At 41.3% G+C, this 18,719-nt stretch overlaps 1 protein-coding gene across 2 annotated transcripts in view; it reads right to left on the bottom strand.

Moving 5' to 3' along the window:
• LOC132881724 (SUN domain-containing ossification factor-like) overlaps positions 1 to 17,729 on the bottom strand; it is a 66,736-nt gene extending 49,007 nt beyond the window's left edge. For both annotated transcript variants that reach the window (XM_060914531.1, XM_060914542.1), the window contains exons 1-2: positions 17,461 to 17,729; positions 7,745 to 7,868 (exon numbers count right to left, since the gene is read on the bottom strand). In XM_060914531.1, the coding sequence (XP_060770514.1) occupies positions 7,745 to 7,868; positions 17,461 to 17,516 (180 nt within the window). In that variant the 5' untranslated portion in view covers positions 17,517 to 17,729. The remainder of the gene's footprint in view (positions 1 to 7,744; positions 7,869 to 17,460) is intronic.
• Positions 17,730 to 18,719: the final 990 nt, after the last annotated feature.

The following is an 18,719-nucleotide window of genomic DNA, read 5'->3' as shown; positions in this document are numbered from 1 at the left end:
ACGCATGAAATCTGAGGCTGCTCGGACGTACGGCTGTCGCTTCATTTGTACAGCCAACGCACCTTCAAACGTGCACTAATCGTACTGACTGTGCGTTCCATGCAGGCTTCGTATGAAGGTTGCAAGAACCGCGCACGATCTGTACGTTGTGCGTACCAACGGCGTTCGTTTGTCGCACTTCGGCGATTGGAGAGGGGTATATATATTTCGGCATACTTTGGTTTCTCACTGTGAAAATGGCAATCCCTCTGCAAAGACTTCGTCTCAAACTCCTGGCCTGCTGGCCACTGTCATGGTCTTCATCCTCCTCCTCACTGCTCCTTGTCCTCTCTCTCTCTGCTGCCGTCTCTCTCTCCTCCATCTCCGACACCTTTTCTATCCTCCTCTTCCCTTTTGCCTTCGGCATATTGAATTGAAGCAATGCAATGCAATGAAATGAAATTGGGTTTTCCCTCAATCAAAGCCTACGTGTACAAATGGCCGTAGGCACCCCTGCAGCTTTATATACCCGAGTTTTCGTGCGATTGACGCCCTCTCGCCGTATGGCCAATGCACGGCCGACTTACTTGACACGCATGGATGACGTACGAAATATCTGAACGTGCGTTGGCCGCACTAATTACGTATGTGGGGCGCACGACACACATACGGAGTCCGCAAGTGCGACGTACGAAAAAAATTGACATTTTGCCCAAACCTGACACCAGCAAATCGTACGAAAGACGCACGTCGGCCGTACGGAAGACACACGAGGCCCTAAGTTTGTCTTGCAACCTGAAAAAAATGTAAGCGTCCGTAGAGTTTGTTTGACATGACAAAGAACCTCTGCGGCCGGTCTGCGGCCAGTCTACGGCTCGAAAATCAGCACGTCACACGCACGCCCTCCGTGAGTTTCTTTGCGTTTTTTGCACGTAGACCGGCCGTAGGAGCACGTTCGGCCGGTTGTGACCGAGGCATAACCAGGCCCTTATGGAGTATGGGGCAGCACTGGTTTCTGTAGACCTGTTGCCTATTACATACCTAGGGTTTCAGTGGGAGGCTGGTCCACTGGTAACTGCAAGAGTTTGGCTCGCTACTCACACCTGTATTGTAGCACCTCGCCAGATGGTGGTAGGTACCATTTTTAATGATGGTTTCTGGCATGACCTGACCGCGAGTAGAACTCACGATCTCCCAGACACACTAACCAGCTCGCTGTAGAAGTGTCTAATAAGAGTATAGTAAATATACTGTGTCTTTTAAGCAGGACGATTTTAATTAGCTTTCTTAGTTTCACAATTACAGCTTTGAACTCACTGTATAGTCAGTTCAAAGCTGTAATTGTGAAACTAAGACAACCAGGTCATGAAACATGAGAGCACGTGAGTGTAAAGTATCCCATCAAGACTCAAAGACATTAGTGCATATAGTGGTATGCAAAAGTTTGAGCACCCCTGGTCAAAATTGCTGTTACTGTGAACAGTTAAGCAAGTTGAAGATGAAATGATCTCCAAAAGGCATAAAGGTGACTCATTCCCTTTATATTTTAAGCAAAAACCTTTTTTTTTTTATTTTCATCTTTTACATTTTCAAAATTACAAAAAAGGAAAAGGGCCCAAAGAAAAGTTTGGGCACCCTGCATGGTTAGTACCTAGTAACACCCCCTTTGGCAAGTATCACAGCTTGTAAACACTTTTTGTAGCCAGCTAATAATCTTTCAGTTCTTACCTGGGGGATTTTCACACATTCGTCTTTGCAAAAAGCTTCCAGTTCAACAAGTTTCTTGGGCTGTCTTGCATGCACTGCTCTTTTGAGATCTAGCCACAGATTTTCAATGATGTTCAGGTCAGGGGACTGTGAGGGCCAGGGCAAAACCTTCAGCTTGGGCCTCTTGAGGTATTCCATTGTAGATTTTGAGGTGTGTTTTGGATCATCGTCTTATTGTAGGACACATCCTCTTTTTAACTTCAACTTTTTAACAGATGGTGTGATGTTTGCTTCCAGAATTTGCTGGTATTTATTTGAATCCATGCTTCCCTCAATCAATGAAATGTGCCCTGTGCCACTGGCTGCAACACAACCCCAAAGCATGATCGATCCACACCCATGCTTCAGAGTTGGAGAGGTGTTCTTTTCCTGGAATTTGGCACCCTTTTTTCTCCAAACGTACCTTTGCATATTGTGGCCAAAAAGTTCTATTTTAAGAAGAATGAAGAAACCTTTATTCGTCACATGCACACTTCAAGCACAGTGAAATTCATCCTCTGCATTTAACCCATCTGAAGCAGTGAACACACACACACCCAGAGCAGTGGGCAGCCCAGAGCACCTGGGGAGCAGTCAGGGGTTCGGTACCTTGCACAAGGGCACCTCAGCCCAAGGCCGCCCCACGTTAACCTAACTGCATGCCTTTGGATTTTGGGGGAAACCGAAGCACCCGGAGGAAACCCACGCAGACACGGGGAGAACATGCAAACTCCACACAGAAAGGCCCTCGCTGGCCGCTGGGTTCGAACCCGGAACCTTCTTGCTGTGAGGCAACCGTGCTAACCACTACACCACCGTGCCGCCCACACAGATGTTCATTTGCAAACTTCAGACACTGAATTTTGTGGCTAGGACGCAGGAAAGGTTTTCTTCTGATGACTCTCCCATGAAGGTCATATTTGTTCAGGTGTCGCTGCACAGTAGAACAGTGCACCACCACTCCAGGGTCTGCTAAATCTTTCTGAAGGTCTTTTGCAGTCAAACCGGGGTTTTTATTTGCCTTTCTAGCAATCAAATGAGCAGTTCTTTCAGAAAGTTTTCTTCATCTTCCAGACCTCACCTTGATCTCCACTGTTTCTGTTAACTGCCATTTCTTAACATTACGATCTGAGGAAACAGCTACCTGAAAACACTTTGCTATGTTCTTGTAGCCTTCTCCTGCTTTGTAAGCATCAATTATTTTAATTATTCAGAATGCGAGGGAGTTGCTTAGAGGAGCCCATGGCTGTTGATTTTAGGGACGAGTTTGAGGAGTCAGAGAATTTATACAGCTTTGAAATCTGCATCATCTGACCTTTCCTAATGAAGAATTTGAACAAGCCACAGCTCAATAAAACTAATTAAGGTCTGGAACCTTGGTAAACGTTACCTGAGAACTCAAATGTATTAGGGTGCCCAAACGTTCTTTTTTCACTCTCCAACTGTACAAAAAATAATAATTCAAAAATCTTGCAGAAAACGCTGAAAAGAAACGTGTCGTCTTTACCTTTATGCCTTTTGGTGATCAGTTCATCTTCTGCTCACTTAACTATTCACAGTAACAGACATTTTCAGTAAGGGTGCCCAAACTTTTGCATGCCACTGTATATACACACAGTCCTGTGCAAAAGTCTTAGGCACTATTTTTTTTCCATACAAACTATTGGCCCTTTTCCACTACCCTTTTTCAGCTCACTTCAGCTCGCTTCAGCCCGACACGGCTCGCGTTTCGACTACCAAAAAACAGCACGACTTGGCTCGCTTCAGCCCTGCTTAGCCCCTAAAACTCGCACCGTTTTGGAGTAGGGCTGAAGCGAGCCAAACCGTGCCGAGTGAGGCTGGGGGCGTGAGCAGACACTCCCCTGTGCACTGATTGGTGAGGAGGAGTGTCCTCACATGCCCATACACGCCCCGCGAGCACGCTGGGATCTGTAAACACCGCAAACCCGGATAAAGGAGAATTACGAGAATTTCTGAAGCCTTATGCGCCTCGCCTCATCTATACGCTCTTGCCAGTATCTGTTGGCGTTGTCGGTGACAACAAGCCACAGAACCAAGACCAGCAACACTAACGACTCCATGTCCTCCATGTTTATTGTTTACTATCCGGGTCGTGAGACTACCGCTTAAAAGATCACTGATGTCACTGTTTGCACTGCTTAACGACATCACGTGACGTCCACCCACTTTCGCTAACTCCACCCAATGTGTCCACCCACTTCCAGCCAGCACGGTTCAGCGCGGTTGTAGTCGAAATGCAACTCCAACAGCCCCGCTCAGCCTGACTCAGCACGGCACGGCTCAGCCCGACTCAGCCGCGTTTGTAGTGGAAAAGCGGTATATGTTATCGATTTCTATTTTATGACTTCTACATTGAGTCAGTACAAAAACATTTTAGAGTTCCAAATGTTCATTTTTTTCCAGCACAAAATTAAATGTTACAGAAAAAAAAAAAGTTTGTATCTGAGCAGCATATTCCATCCACAAGAGATGACTTTTCAGATTAAAAAAGAAAACATAATGAAGGCTATTGGGTTTTGGTGCAAAATGAAGATGTGAGTGTGACAAAGTGTCCAGAAGAACTGTGGCTTGTTCTGCAAGACGTTCAGTAAAACCTACAGCTCATTTCCGCATAAAACTGCACTCAGCGTACCTGAAAATACTGTTTGTTTTTTTTAAAGCAAAGGGTCGTCTCACACCAAATCTCGACTTTGTTTCATTTATTACGGCTTACTGTTTATAGTCATCTCATCTCATCTCATTATCTCTAGCCGCTTTATCCTTCTGCAGGGTCGCAGGCAAGCTGGAGCCTATCCCAGCTGACTACGGGCAAAAGGCGGGGTACACCCTGGACAAGTCGCCAGGTCATCACAGGGCTGACACATAGACACAGACAACCATTTACACTCACATTCACACCTACGGTCAATTTAGAGTCACCAGTTAACCTAACCTGCATGTCTTTGGACTGTGGGGGAAACCGGAGCACCCGGAGGAAACCCACGCGGACACGGGGAGAATATGCAAACTCCACACAGAAAGGCCCTCGCCGGCCCCGGGGCTCGAACCCAGGACCTTCTTGCTGTGAGGCGACAGCGCTAACCACTACACCACCGTGCCGCCCTGTTTATAGTCATTTTAATTTAATTATTTTTAAGGCATTTTTGGCCGACAGCATTTCTTCACGTGCCTAAGATTTTTGCACAGTACTGTACATTTCACGATTTTACCTGTGCATACACAGATTGCGTCTGTTGCACCATGCCTTCCTACAGACAATGTCAGAAAACTGTTACATAGTTAATGGTGTTTTAATAATCACCTGTGAAAGATTAAAAGTATTACAGTAACAGTCAAAAGTTTTCCAACATGACAATGCCAAACCACATACTGCATCAATTACAGCATCATGGCTGCGTAGAAGAAGGGTCCGGGTACTGAACTGGCCAGCCTGCAGTCCAGATCTTTCACCCATAGAAAACATTTGGCGCATCATAAAACGGAAGATACGACAAAAAAGACCTAAGACGGTTGAGCAACTAGAATCCTACATTAGACAAGAATGGGTTAACATTCCTATCCCTAAACTTGAGCAACTTGTCTCCTCAGTCCCCAGACGTTTACAGACTGTTGTAAAGAGAAAAGGGGATGTCTCACAGTGGGAAACATGGCCTTGTCCCAACTTTGAGATGTGTTGTTGTCATGAAATTTAAAAATCACCTAATCTTTCTCTTTAAATGATACATTTTCTCAGTTTAAACATTTGATATGCCATCTATGTTCTATTCTGAATAAAATATGGAATTTTGAAACTTCCACATCATTGCATTCCGTTTTTATTTACAATTTATACTTTGTCCCAACTTTTTTTCAATCGGGGTTGTAGTCAAAAACACAGAAAATCCTATGAACGAGTAAAGTAGGGATGTACAAACTTTTGACTGGTCCTGTACATATATGCTAATGCTCTGCTTCTACAGAAACCACATCTGCTAACAAAGCAACACATGTTTGACACAGCTGATGACGACTCTCTCAGAAACACAAGTGAAAGTCTCTCGGGAGCATCTTCATTTGTTACACCACCTGCTGCCCCACTTGGATGGTTTTAACTCCCTCCCCGTCACTGGAACGGAAACAAAAGACTGTAGCGTCCCACATGGAAAGCCCTTACAGTGTTTAAAAAAAAAAAAATCTGATTTCATTTAACCCTTTGATGCAAAACATGGGTCAAAAGTGACCCGGCTGAGTTTTTATCTTCTATATCTTTGCAGTAAATTAATTCCATCATTCAGTATTCAAGGTATTCCTCAATTAACTTGTTTTTGATCATCATACATCCTTATTTTATTTTTTCATTTCTTACTTTTTGAATAAAAACCCTTTTTGTATCACTACCCTTCTAATGCACAACATGGGTCAAAAACGACCTGCATTCATTTTCCAGGTTATTTCATGTATGGCTGAGTGTTTCTATGATATGCTTTTGAAATAAATTCATTTTGTCATTTACTTTTCCAAATATGCAGTAAATATCTTGTTTTTGTTTAGCACAAATCACCATTTTTATTTTTCCTTTCTTAAGTTATGAACAAGCACAGCTTTTGTAATTCTACATCAAGTTTACACACATGGGTCAGAACCGACCCGCATGCATTTACTCCAGCGTTTGGTGGGAACTGTGAATTGTGCTTGTGTCAGACATTTCACAGCTCAGCACAGCGCCCTTTGCCCATCTCATACATGGAAGTAATGTTTTTCAATTGTTCTAACATTACCTTAGAAAAAAATTGATTATGTTTAGGTTACCTTGAGAGTGAGTAGATTACTATTAGCTACCTAGCTGTTGACATATTCTACTTTAGTGAGCTAATTTTATTGTAGTTGGCTTAGCTAACTACATAGTTAATAAATAAATAACTGGCCCCATTCACTGCTAAAGTAATTACTTGAAACAAATTATTATTATAGTATTAAGACAGGGCGGCACGGTGGTGTAGTGGTTAGCAAGAAGGTCCTGGGTTCGAGCCCCGGGGCCGGCGAGGGCCTTTCTGTGTGGAGTTTGCATGTTCTCCCCGTGTCCGCGTGGGTTTCCTCCGGGTGCTCCGGTTTCCCCCACAGTCCAAAGACATGCAGGTTAGGTTAACTGGCGACTCTAAATTGAGCGTAGGTGTGAATGTGAGTGTGAATGGTTGTCTATGTGTCAGCCCTGTGATGACCTGGCGACTTGTCCAGGGTGTACCCCGCCTTTCGCCCGTAGTCAGCTGGGATAGGCTCCAGCTTGCCTGCGACCCTGCAGAACAGGATAAAGCGGCTAGAGACAATGAGATGAGTATTAAGACATTTAATTTTAAATCACACTTGGATGACCCATGTGTAGTAATATAAAAAGTATTTTTGTTCATAAAGTAGGAAAGAAAAAATTAAATTAATGATTTGTGGTAATTAAAAACAAGATATTTAAAGAATACTTGGAATATTCAATCATAAAATAAATTGATTTCAAAAGATAGAGCAAAGAAAAACTCAGTCAGCATGAAATAACCTGGAAAATGAATGCGGGTCATTTTTGACCCATGTTGTGCATTAGAAGGGGTGTGCATATGTTTTGCATCCAAGGGTTAATTATCTGGTAAACAAAAACAACAAAAGGAAAGGGCAAGTAGAATTGTACTCAAAGGTCAGATCTAGCCCTGCATGAATAATTTGCATACTGGACTGTGATTTGTTTTAAGCAATGAGATCGCAACTTGAGCTTATATGTCATGCTCCATTTTAACTCTTTGTGCAACTGCTGAAAAAGATGATTAGTTTTAAATGGAAAAACGTCAAATGATTACTGTGTGCCCAGTCAGAATGAGCTCGACAAGAAAATATAAAAATCAGGATTTAAATACAGGAATTTGACATAAGAAGAGCTCCAATTAACTGTGGCGTTAAGCTTCATAATGTTTTAAAATAAATCCATCACCTGAACATGATTAAAACTACTATTTTAGGAGAAAAAAAAAAAGTCTACCTTGTCATTCCCACTGTTCTCCTCGGGCTCGTCCTGCCGATTTGGGACGTCTGATGCAGTTTGCGGCTGATTCTGTAGGTCGAGCTGATTCTGCTCTGAGCAGTAGCCATGATGAACAGGATGCCTGTGAACAGGATGTAATGTTTATTATAGCTATAATGCTGTAAAGCAAGAATGAAAAGCTCACATTCCTGTAAAATATCGCACTCTCGGTATGTAGACATACTCATTCAAAACCAGGAGAGATTTTTCAGTATTATTCAAAGCATCATGGCCGAGTACAACTACAAGGGGAACAGATGGACAGGATGTGCCTCAAATTGGGACTTGCTTCAGACTGGATGAGGAAAACACGCTGCTTCTGCACTTCAGATCAGTAAACAATCAATCAATACGAGTCACTACAGCACTCGCAGTTACGCAGAACTTCAGCAAGTGAAGCACTTCCACTCACAAATAATTTAACAGTGATCCTTTAATAACTAAACACAGAAATCAATAAACACTAATATAGACATGAACGCATGAGCACTATTCCCTAACTAATTAAATCAAAACATGTATGCATGAATAACCAAATACATGAATGAATGAAAACTAATCCCTAAACACATTAACACATGAATGAATTAACAGTAATCCCCGAATGCACGAATGAGCAAAAACACTAATTCCTAAACAATACTGAGCAAATATATTAAGAAACACTCATCCCCAAACAAATACGAATGAATAAATAAACTAATGCATGAATGAATAAACAACCATTCATCCCTAAACAGGGGCGGCACGGTGGTGTAGTGGTTAGCGCTGTCGCCTCACAGCAAGAAGGTCCTGGGTTCGAGCCCCGGGGCCGGCGAGGGCCTTTCTGTGCGGAGTTTGCATGTTCTCCCCGTGTCCATGTGGGTTTCCTCCGGGTGCTCCGGTTTCCCCCACAGTCCAAAGACATGCAGGTTAGGTTAACTGGTGACTCTAAATTGAGCGTAGGTGTGAATGTGAGTGTGAATGGTTGTCTGTGTCTATGTGTCAGCCCTGTGATGACCTGGCGACTTGTCCAGGGTGTACCCCGCCTTTCGCCCGTAGTCAGCTGGGATAGGCTCCAGCTTGCCTGCGACCCTGTACAGGACAACTGGCTACAGATAATGGATGGCTGGATGATCCCTAAACAAACAGTAATACACAAATCAATAAAGACTAATCCCCAAACACAAATACATGAATGAATAAATAAATAAAACTCCCCAAACACCAGTACATTAAATAATGGCCACTAATCCCTAAACAAGCAGAAATGCACAAATGAATCAACAAAAACGAATCCCCAAACACATGCTATACATGAACAAATAAACGACACCAATAAAAAACAAAACAAAACACCAATCCCTGAACAAATACTAACGCATGAATGAATAAACATTTATTCCTAAGCAAACAATAATGCATAAATACACAAAACACTCATATCTAAAACAAATACGTAATCAGGAATACATTAATTAATTAAATCCCCACATAAATTAAAAAAAACACACACATTACTCTCTCAACAAAGCCAAAGCCTAAGCCTCTTGGCTCGATTAGTCTCAACTACTCCCAACTAGCTTGTGCTCCTTTTCTATAGAAATCCTCTAATTGTACAATGTTTTTTTTCTCGAAAGAGTGCTAATAAAAAGTATCTGGAACAAACAAAAAAGTAAACACTCAAAGTGATTATTGAAAACGCAAACAAACATACACTAAAGGCCCGGTCACACAGCGCTTTACGGCTTTATCACGGCCAAAACCCGTCAAAAAGTGCTCTCCCGTGAAGCAGACGATGTTGTTCGTGTTGATGTCGAAGTTAAGACGTGTTACAGTCGATATACAGACGTGACAGGACGCAGGGGAAAATCGGAACGGCGTCGGACGCGGCAAAAAGTTTTGGACTGCTCAAAACTTTAGACCGCGGACAACCACGGCCGGCACACGTGGTAAAGACGTGCAACGCACGTGAAAAACACGTGATAATCAGTGTCCCGGCCGTTATTAAAACTTGGGGAGACGTGGTAAGACGCGAAAGTTTGGCGGTCTATCACGGGCAGAGCACGGTCATCGGACGGGTGTTACGCGTTGGTATCACGGGATATAGCGTGTTTAGCGGCTTATCACTGAGAAATGGATTTTTCCGCGTACATAGCACTGTCTAAGCCCGTTAAACGACGTCTCAAACAAGTTCTAAATTCGATTGATCACTGTCTAATCACTTCTGCATCACTTCTGATTTGCGGCATGTATAAATACCGTAATTTTCTGAGACCTCGGCACTTGCAGTCTAGATGTCAAGGGGTGAACATGAACCCTCAACGCTGTGATGTCCTCATCTTAATGCTCCAGCACCAACAGAACCAACTGATACAGGCTCAACATATCCTTGCTGAGAGAAGAAGAAGAAGAAGAAGGAGGAGGAGGAGGGTGGTACGGAACATCTGGGTGCGTGGCTGGACTTGGTTAGCTGTGCTTAGGCAGTGCTGCAGCAGTGAAACAGCCACCGACGGCCATACCCCGTACAAAGCACGGCAAAGCCAAAATTGACCAAAAATTAGCACTTACGACCACGTCCACCAGATTTTTGTATCTTTTTGTACGTGATATAGACGCGGAGTGCTGTGTGACCGCCCCTTAAACTCTAAACGCTAATCCCGAAACAAACACACAGGCACGAATATCATTACAGTGGATTGACAATGAACGAGTAAACACTCGCTCCAAACACATAATTAAAATAAGTAACTAAACATAACTACTAATCCCCAAACTAAAAAACTACCCCCCAAAATAAACAAACACTAATACATAAATAAATAAATAACCACTGATCCTACATGAATAAACACAAACGTGTGAATTCTTGAATGAACGCTCTTTATTTATTTAAGTTTCACGACCTTCGTATCCTGGCTATATCACTCACCCCCTACTGTATACAGATCAGTTTATAGTATTGCACTCATTTAAGGCTGTAGTCTATAAAAATATGATCACTAAACACAGACACTGTAGATGGAGAAGGCAGTCAGATGCTACGAGTCTTGTACACGTCACGCTGCTCTCTCATAATCAATAACTTTATTCTGGACAATTCTTTCAGTGATCCGGCGTGCAGCCAGACAAGCGCAAACATTCAGCAAAGGCATTTCAGCTTCAAGAAGTTCAGACAACGTGTCTCAAGCTGTGCAGTCTGAATTACTTTCCCCAGCACCCACCCACACAGCTCAATCCTGTAGCTGCACATAATCTACAGTCCACAGTGAGATATGAAAGCAGCTGCAGTCAAAAACTACCTGCTTTTCCACAAGCAGTTGCTTTAAGGCTGTTGTGTAAACCAGGTGTGAAGTCCAAGTCGTTGTCACACAAAGAGTCATCCAAACACGTGTGCACTACTGACTGACCCTTGTCATGCTGCTGTGTAATATCATCATCATATCAAATTAATACGTAAGCTCAGTAATATGAGAGAAATCAATTATCACAGATGAGTTATGTGAAATCTAGTCAATTAAGAGTTATATATAACCATAAAAGAAATGCACTAGAATACTGCTTGATGCACGAGGGGCTAATAAATGCAGTCGCTGAGTGCGCAAGGCATGGCAGGACATGGGAAATGAGAACAGGGAGAATCGAGTATGATACCGCAGTGACAAAATGTACAATATGACCTTCTGACGAGCAATAAATGAACCGCTTTAGATAAGATAAGATAATGGTTTGTTTTTAGTCGACCTCATGAGGCAGAAACAGTGACTTTATACTCCATCAGTAAAATATAAGAGACACCTAAATGATATATCCATAATTATCCTATCCACGTTCACTGGATATGAGCAATCGCGTGCTCTGATTGGCTACTCTACTACTAGGATATCAGGTCATATACTGTGAGTAGGGAAAAACAAAATGGCGGAGGGTGTTACTGAACCAACCGAGGATGAAATAAAAACGCTACTCGAAAACAAAACCCCCAAAAATACAAAAAAAAAAGCAACAAAATATGAAAAGTATTTGATGGTAAGAACATATTATAAAATCACATTTTTCACAAATTGCTCCTGTCATTTCACCAGTTTTCGTATAAAGTTTTTATTTATCGAATTTGCAAAAAATAAAAAGGCTCCGTTTCTCAAAATTCAGTTATTCCACTCAATCTCAGCATACGTGGTTTATAGACAATTCGGTGTTACGCGTCTCATCGGCTATCAGCTCACGTACGACTCGATTTTGTGGAATAACCGTCAACTATGTGACATTGGTCGTGACATACTGATATCATGACACATTTTCTTTGTAACTCCATTGTTAAAAGAAAATTGTCCAAAACGATATGTTCTTGTTTTAGCCTCAGTTATTTATAAATAAATAACTATTATATAAAAACTTACTGTCTATCCTCAAATATTGACAATATGATATTTTTTCCTTTAAAGTGCATTTCCTGAACTAATTGCTTTGAGTGATTCCACGCTTATGGGTACTGAAATGGGGACATGAACTTATTCACCTAAAACCATTTCTTTTTTTACCATCAGGTCACAAAACATGTAATCTTTAATGAATATGTTAAAAGATAACTTTAATTTTCTGAGATGTAATAAAAACATATTTATATGCCAAAGTCAAGCCTACGAGTTCCAAAATGATGTCTGTTCCATTACTTCTGTTACGATTGTCCATCTCGCGTCTGTTACAAATTAATTACAATCTCGCTATATACCATGTTAATCTTATTGAAAGAATGTGTATGTTTATTCTACTACACATGTTTATTAATTATATTTGCTCAAACATCACCTTCCTATGTTTCAAAAAGTAATTCTACATTGTTAAAATTGAGAATATATATGTCCACAACACTTCTGTTACGTTCTGACTTTGGCATATAAGTATGTTTTTATTACATCTCAGAAAATTAAAGTTATCTTTTAACATATCATTCATTAAAGATTACATGTTTTGTGACCTGATGGTAAAAAAAAGAAATGGTTTTAGGTGAATTTTTAAAAATAAGTTCATGTCCCCATTTCAGTACCCATAAGCGTGGAATCACTCATATGCAAGTATGTCCGTTTACACACTCATCCAGAAGGGTAATTTTGCACAAGGCCATCTGTCTACAGCAGAAAAAAATAAAATAACAAAACGCGTCTGGAAAAATCCCAAGGGAGTCTGGAGCCAGATTCGTGACATCACCTGCGGATGCGCCAGCAGGCTGCGAGAGCTTGCATGGTTTCAGTGCACAGCCTGTGTAGACCAAGTTTAGCAGCTAGCGATTTTGCATTGAAATATGGAATTGTCACCTGAGCGCAATGTTACTTCACCTTTGGATGAAGAATATAATGAGATGTCAGAATTGGGGCTTCATCTGTTTGGATTTGATGATGATTCAAGTAGTGAAGACGACGGAGACAACACCAGGGATGTAAGAATAATATGGTCGTTTTCTCATAAACAAACCAATGCTGACGTAGGATTCAGAAGGAGGCGTCCCGCACGTGACATCACGAAAATCAACGTTTGCCGGGAAATCCAAATGCCAAGTTTTTTCAGAGGCGGACCAATTTGCCTCAAATGGCTTGATTTCAACTGAATTTTCTGGTATTGCGCAAGGTAAAAAAAAAAAAAAAATGCACAAAATGTGACAGATATTTGACCAAAGTTTAATATATAAAATAGGAGAATTACATTGATCTTGCTCCTGAATTTACCCGTGATAAGCACTTTAACCACAGCACTGCTAAATGCTCCATGCTGATTGGTCAGGAGGTGATAAATTTTCCATCACTAATGTAGCTGCAAATCACAGGTATATTAATATGCTCATTCAAAAACATTATCATTTCTAAAATAACAGGTAAGAAGATGCTTTTTTTTTTTTTAACGGATCCTCCAGGGTCAGTGCTTTGTAACAGTCAGAGGTAAAGCTGTAACTTGATCTTCAAGATTTTTTTTTTTTTGGCCTTATTAACTTCAAGACAGACCGGTGAGGGAATGACTCATTATAGCAGCTATGACATAAGTGAAAACAGAAACAAACCTGTTTCAGTGATGTTCCACAATGTAAAATGTAGGTAAAAACATACAGATCATTTATTTTTAATTCATTTAAAAAAAAAAATCATCTTTAGAGCAGGGCGGCGCGGTGGTGTAGTGGTTAGCGCTGTCACCTCACAGCAAGAAGGTCCGGGTTCGAGCCCCGTGGCCGGCGAGGGCCTTTCTGTGCGGAGTTTGCATGTTCTCCCCGTGTCCGTGTGGGTTTCCTCCGGGTGCTCCGGTTTCCCCCACAGTCCAAAGAGACATGCAGGTTAGGTTAACTGGTGACTCTAAATTGACCGTAGGTGTGAATGTGAGTGTGAATGGTTGTCTGTGTCTATGTGTCAGCCCTGTGATGACCTGGCGACTTGTCCAGGGTGTACCCCGCCTTTCGCCCGTAGTCAGCTGGGATAGGCTCCAGCTTGCCTGAGACCCTGTAGAACAGGATAAAGCGGCTAGAGATAATGAGATGAGATCTTTAGAGCAAATAATACATAACAATAAAACTCTGCTTCATCACACCACCCTGTCGTTGATAATTATGCTTCTCTAACAAGACCACAATCATGTTTTATTCTTTACATTAGGGTGCATCAGTTGCCCCCTAAAAAATGAAAAGTTCCTCCGATCATGATGCATTTTTGTTTTTATGTTCCTTTTGGTAAGAAAACACACTGGGTGAAATATTTTGACAAAATTCAAAAGTTTAATGGTGGCACCAGGAGCTCAAAGTTATGGAAAAAGCTGCTATTTTATGGCAAAATTTCGATCACTTTTCATGAAACATTATGGCACCTTATAGAGTATACCAAATATCTTAGATACACATTTTTAGTACATATTCTAAATATATTATCAAGCACACCGAGTTTTAGCTGTTCATTGAATCATTGTTCAACTACAACCCCGATTCCAAAAAAGTTGGGACAAAGTACAAATTGTAAATAAAAACGGAATGCAATGATGTGGAAGTTTCAAAATTCCATATTTTATTCAGAATAGAACACAGATGACATATCAAATGTTTAAACTGAGAAAATGTATCATTTAAAGAGAAAAATTAGGTGATTTTAAATTTCATGACAACAACACATCTCAAAAAAGTTGGGACAAGGCCATGTTTCCCACTGTGAGACATCCCCTTTTCTCTTTACAACAGTCTGTAAACGTCTGGGGACTGAGGAGACAAGTTGCTCAAGTTTAGGGATAGGAATGTTAACCCATTCTTGTCTAATGTAGGATTCTAGTTGCTCAACTGTCTTAGGTCTTTTTTGTCGTATCTTCCGTTTTATGATGCACCAAATGTTTTCTATGGGTGAAAGATCTGGACTGCAGGCTGGCCAGTTCAGTACCCGGACCCTTCTTCTACGCAGCCATGATGCTGTAATTGATGCAGTATGTGGTCTGGCATTGTCATGTTGGAAAATGCAAGGTCTTCCCTGAAAGAGGCGTCGTCTGGATGGGAGCATATGCTGCTCTAGAACCTGGATATACCTTTCAGCATTGATGGTGTCTTTCCAGATGTGTAAGCTGCCCATGCCACACGCACTAATGCAACCCCATACCATCAGAGATGCAGGCTTCTGAACTGAGCGCTGATAACAACTTGGGTCGTCCTTCTCCTCTTTAGTCCAAATGACACGGCGTCCCTGATTTCCATAAAGAACTTCAAATTTTGATTCGTCTCACCACAGAACAGTTTTCCACTTTGCCACAGTCCATTTTAAATGAGCCTTGGCCCAGAGAAGACGTCTGCGCTTCTGGATCGTGTTTAGATACAGCTTCTTCTTTGAACTATAGAGTTTTAGCTGGCAACGGCGGATGGCACGGTGAATTGTGCTCACAGATAATGTTCTCTGGAAATATTCCTGAGCCCATTTTGTGATTTCCAATACAGAAGCATGCCCGTATGTGATGCAGTGCCGTCTAAGGGCCCGAAGATCACGGGCACCCAGTATGGTTTTCCGGCCTTGACCCTTACGCACAGAGATTCTTCCAGATTCTCTGAATCTTTTGATGATATTATGCACTGTAGATGATGATATGTTCAAACTCTTTGCAATTTTACACTGTCGAACTCCTTTCTGATATTGCTCCACTATTTGTCCGCGCAGAATTAGGGGGATTGGTGATCCTCTTCCCATCTTTACTTCTGAGAGCCGCTGCCACTCCAAGATGCTCTTTTTATACCCAGTCATGTTAATGACCTATTGCCAATTGACCTAATGAGTTGCAATTTGGTCCTCCAGCTGTTCCTTTTTTGTACCTTTAACTTTTCCAGCCTCTTATTGCCCCTGCCCCAACTTTTTTGAGATGTGTTGCTGTCATGAAATTTCAAATGAGCCAATATTTGGCATGAAATTTCAAAATGTCTCACTTTCGACATTTGATATGTTGTCTATGTTCTATTGTGAATACAATATCAGTTTTTGAGATTTGTAAATTATTGCATTCCGTTTTTATTGACAATTTGTACTTTGTCCCAACTTTTTTGGAATCGGGGTTGTACTTTTAAACAATACAAATGTATTATGAATCACATTAATGCTTCTCAATCGCTTGCAAAGGTTCTTAACATGATCTCTGGGTCACAAGAAATCAATAAATGATTCAAACCTTACGCGAAAACATAAAATAAGCGTTTTTTGGCAAAAAAAAAAAAAAGAACCTCATGGTGCCACAATTAGACTTTTGAATATGGTCAAAAAATTTCACAGGATGTCTTTATTGGTGAAAAGGAACACCCAAACAAAAATGCATCAGATTTTATGAAAGTGAGGGCAACTGATGCACCCTACTTTACATATTACTCACTCATAAGTAAAATGAGTCAGCAATCATATACATCATATCTATGGTCTGACACGATCACCATAAACACCTACACTTCCCAAAACTAGTCTCCCACTCAGATCGGTGTTTAATCTCACCCGGATTGTACAGATTTATACACAAGAGCCCCTGCTGCTGCGGTCATAAACAATGTCCTGCCTTTCATCCCAGGACTATTATTCATCCTGGACATCCTGTAAACACACTCAGTACTGTTTGTCTTTACTCTTCTACACCTGTATACCGCATGAAAGAAGAGGACCATGCCGGATTCCTTTCGAATCCCTCAGGATTTCTTTGTCTTGTCATCTCAGGAGGGTTTTTTTTTTCCTGTCACTTCTTGCTTGTTTACTGGAGATCTACTGCAAATCTGCATCTGGATGTCTGTAAAGCTGCTTCTGACAGTATATTGTTATATACTTTGTGCTAAATATTTAATACCAGATGTCTGTCTTTTACAGCACAACAGTGTTTGGGTATGATGAATATAAAAGCACACCTACCAAAAGTAGACAGCTTTTTTAGCCAACTAATTAATTAAATAGATAGCTTATATAGATAGTTATCATGATTAAAGCTCCAATCCTGGATGATGATGATGATGATGATGATATTTCAATAAAACACACTTGTGTAGCTAATAAACATTAAGGATTAATACAGAGCTACAGTATTACTAGCTACACATGCTAATGTCAACACTAGCAAGTGTCAGAGGGAAGTGGTTTCTTTGTATCTTTGTACAACTTAACCTTAAAGCTCTCCTCCTCTAAAATCGTATAAAATAAAGACATAAATTACATTATTTTACTCACCAGTAACACAGTAACACGACGATCAGACAAAACAGAACAGGTTCCAGCCTCTTCATTATCACCCAAAAGTGCAGAGTAACATTGTTACGCGTCTCCGGAAGTGACGAGTTACAAAAGTTGCCACCAAAATACCGAAGTCCTGGGATCCCACCGTACAGCTTCAGGGTGCGAATATTAATGTTACAATGTTGCACTCGGGCAGTTAAAGTGAGGAACTTAGCAGTAGCATTACCAGGGTTACGTGGACAAGTGAAAACAGCGCTGACTGTCTGTGTATAGCCTCTCAGCCAATCAGAACAGCGCACAGCCGTGACGTAGAGGAGATCGTTTTGAACGGACCTGCCTCCTTAACCCCTTCACACCAGCAACACCCCTACTGAAGCACAAGGTCGACAGAATACTATACTGTATGCACTACATAGCTAAAAGTTTGGACACACCTGATCATGACACTTATTGAACCAAATTTCATGAGTTTTCACCCATGGGAACCACCTCAAAAATGGCCAAGTCCTGAAGCGCACAGTCATGATGTACAACCCCGATTCCAAAAAAGTTGGGACAAAGTACAAACTGTCAATAAAAACGGAATGCAATAATTTACAAATCTCAAAAACTGATATTGTATTCACAATAGAACATAGACAACATATCAAATGTCGAAAGTGAGACATTTTGAAATTTCATGCCAAATATTGGCTCATTTGAAATTTCATGACAGCAACACGTCTCAAAAAAGTTGGGACAGGGGCAATAAGAGGCTGGAAAAGTTGAAGGTACAAAAAAGGAACAGCTGGAGGACCAAATTGCAACTCATTAGGTCAATTGGCAATAGGTCATTAACATGACTGGGTATAAAAAGAGCGTCTTGGAGTGGCAGCGGCTCTCAGAAGTAAAGATGGGAAGAGGATCACCAATCCCCCTAATTCTGCGCCGACAAATAGTGGAGCAATATCAGAAAGGAGTTCGACAGTGTAAAATTGCAAAGAGTTTGAACATATCATCATCTACAGTGCATAATATCATCAAAAGATTCAGAGAATCTGGAAGAATCTCTGTGCGTAAGGGTCAAGGCCGGAAAACCATACCGGGTGCCCGTGATCTTCGGGCCCTTAGACGGCACTGCATCACATACGGGCATGCTTCTGTATTGGAAATCACAAAATGGGCTCAGGAATATTTCCAGAGAACATTATCTGTGAACACAATTCACCGTGCCATCCGCCGTTGCCAGCTAAAACTCTATAGTTCAAAGAAGA

Source organism: Neoarius graeffei, chromosome 1 (genome assembly GCF_027579695.1).
Source record: "Neoarius graeffei isolate fNeoGra1 chromosome 1, fNeoGra1.pri, whole genome shotgun sequence".
Lineage (NCBI taxonomy): Eukaryota > Metazoa > Chordata > Actinopteri > Siluriformes > Ariidae > Neoarius > Neoarius graeffei.
Note: the sequence above shows the minus strand (reverse complement) of the source record. Positions and strands in the feature narration are given on the sequence as shown.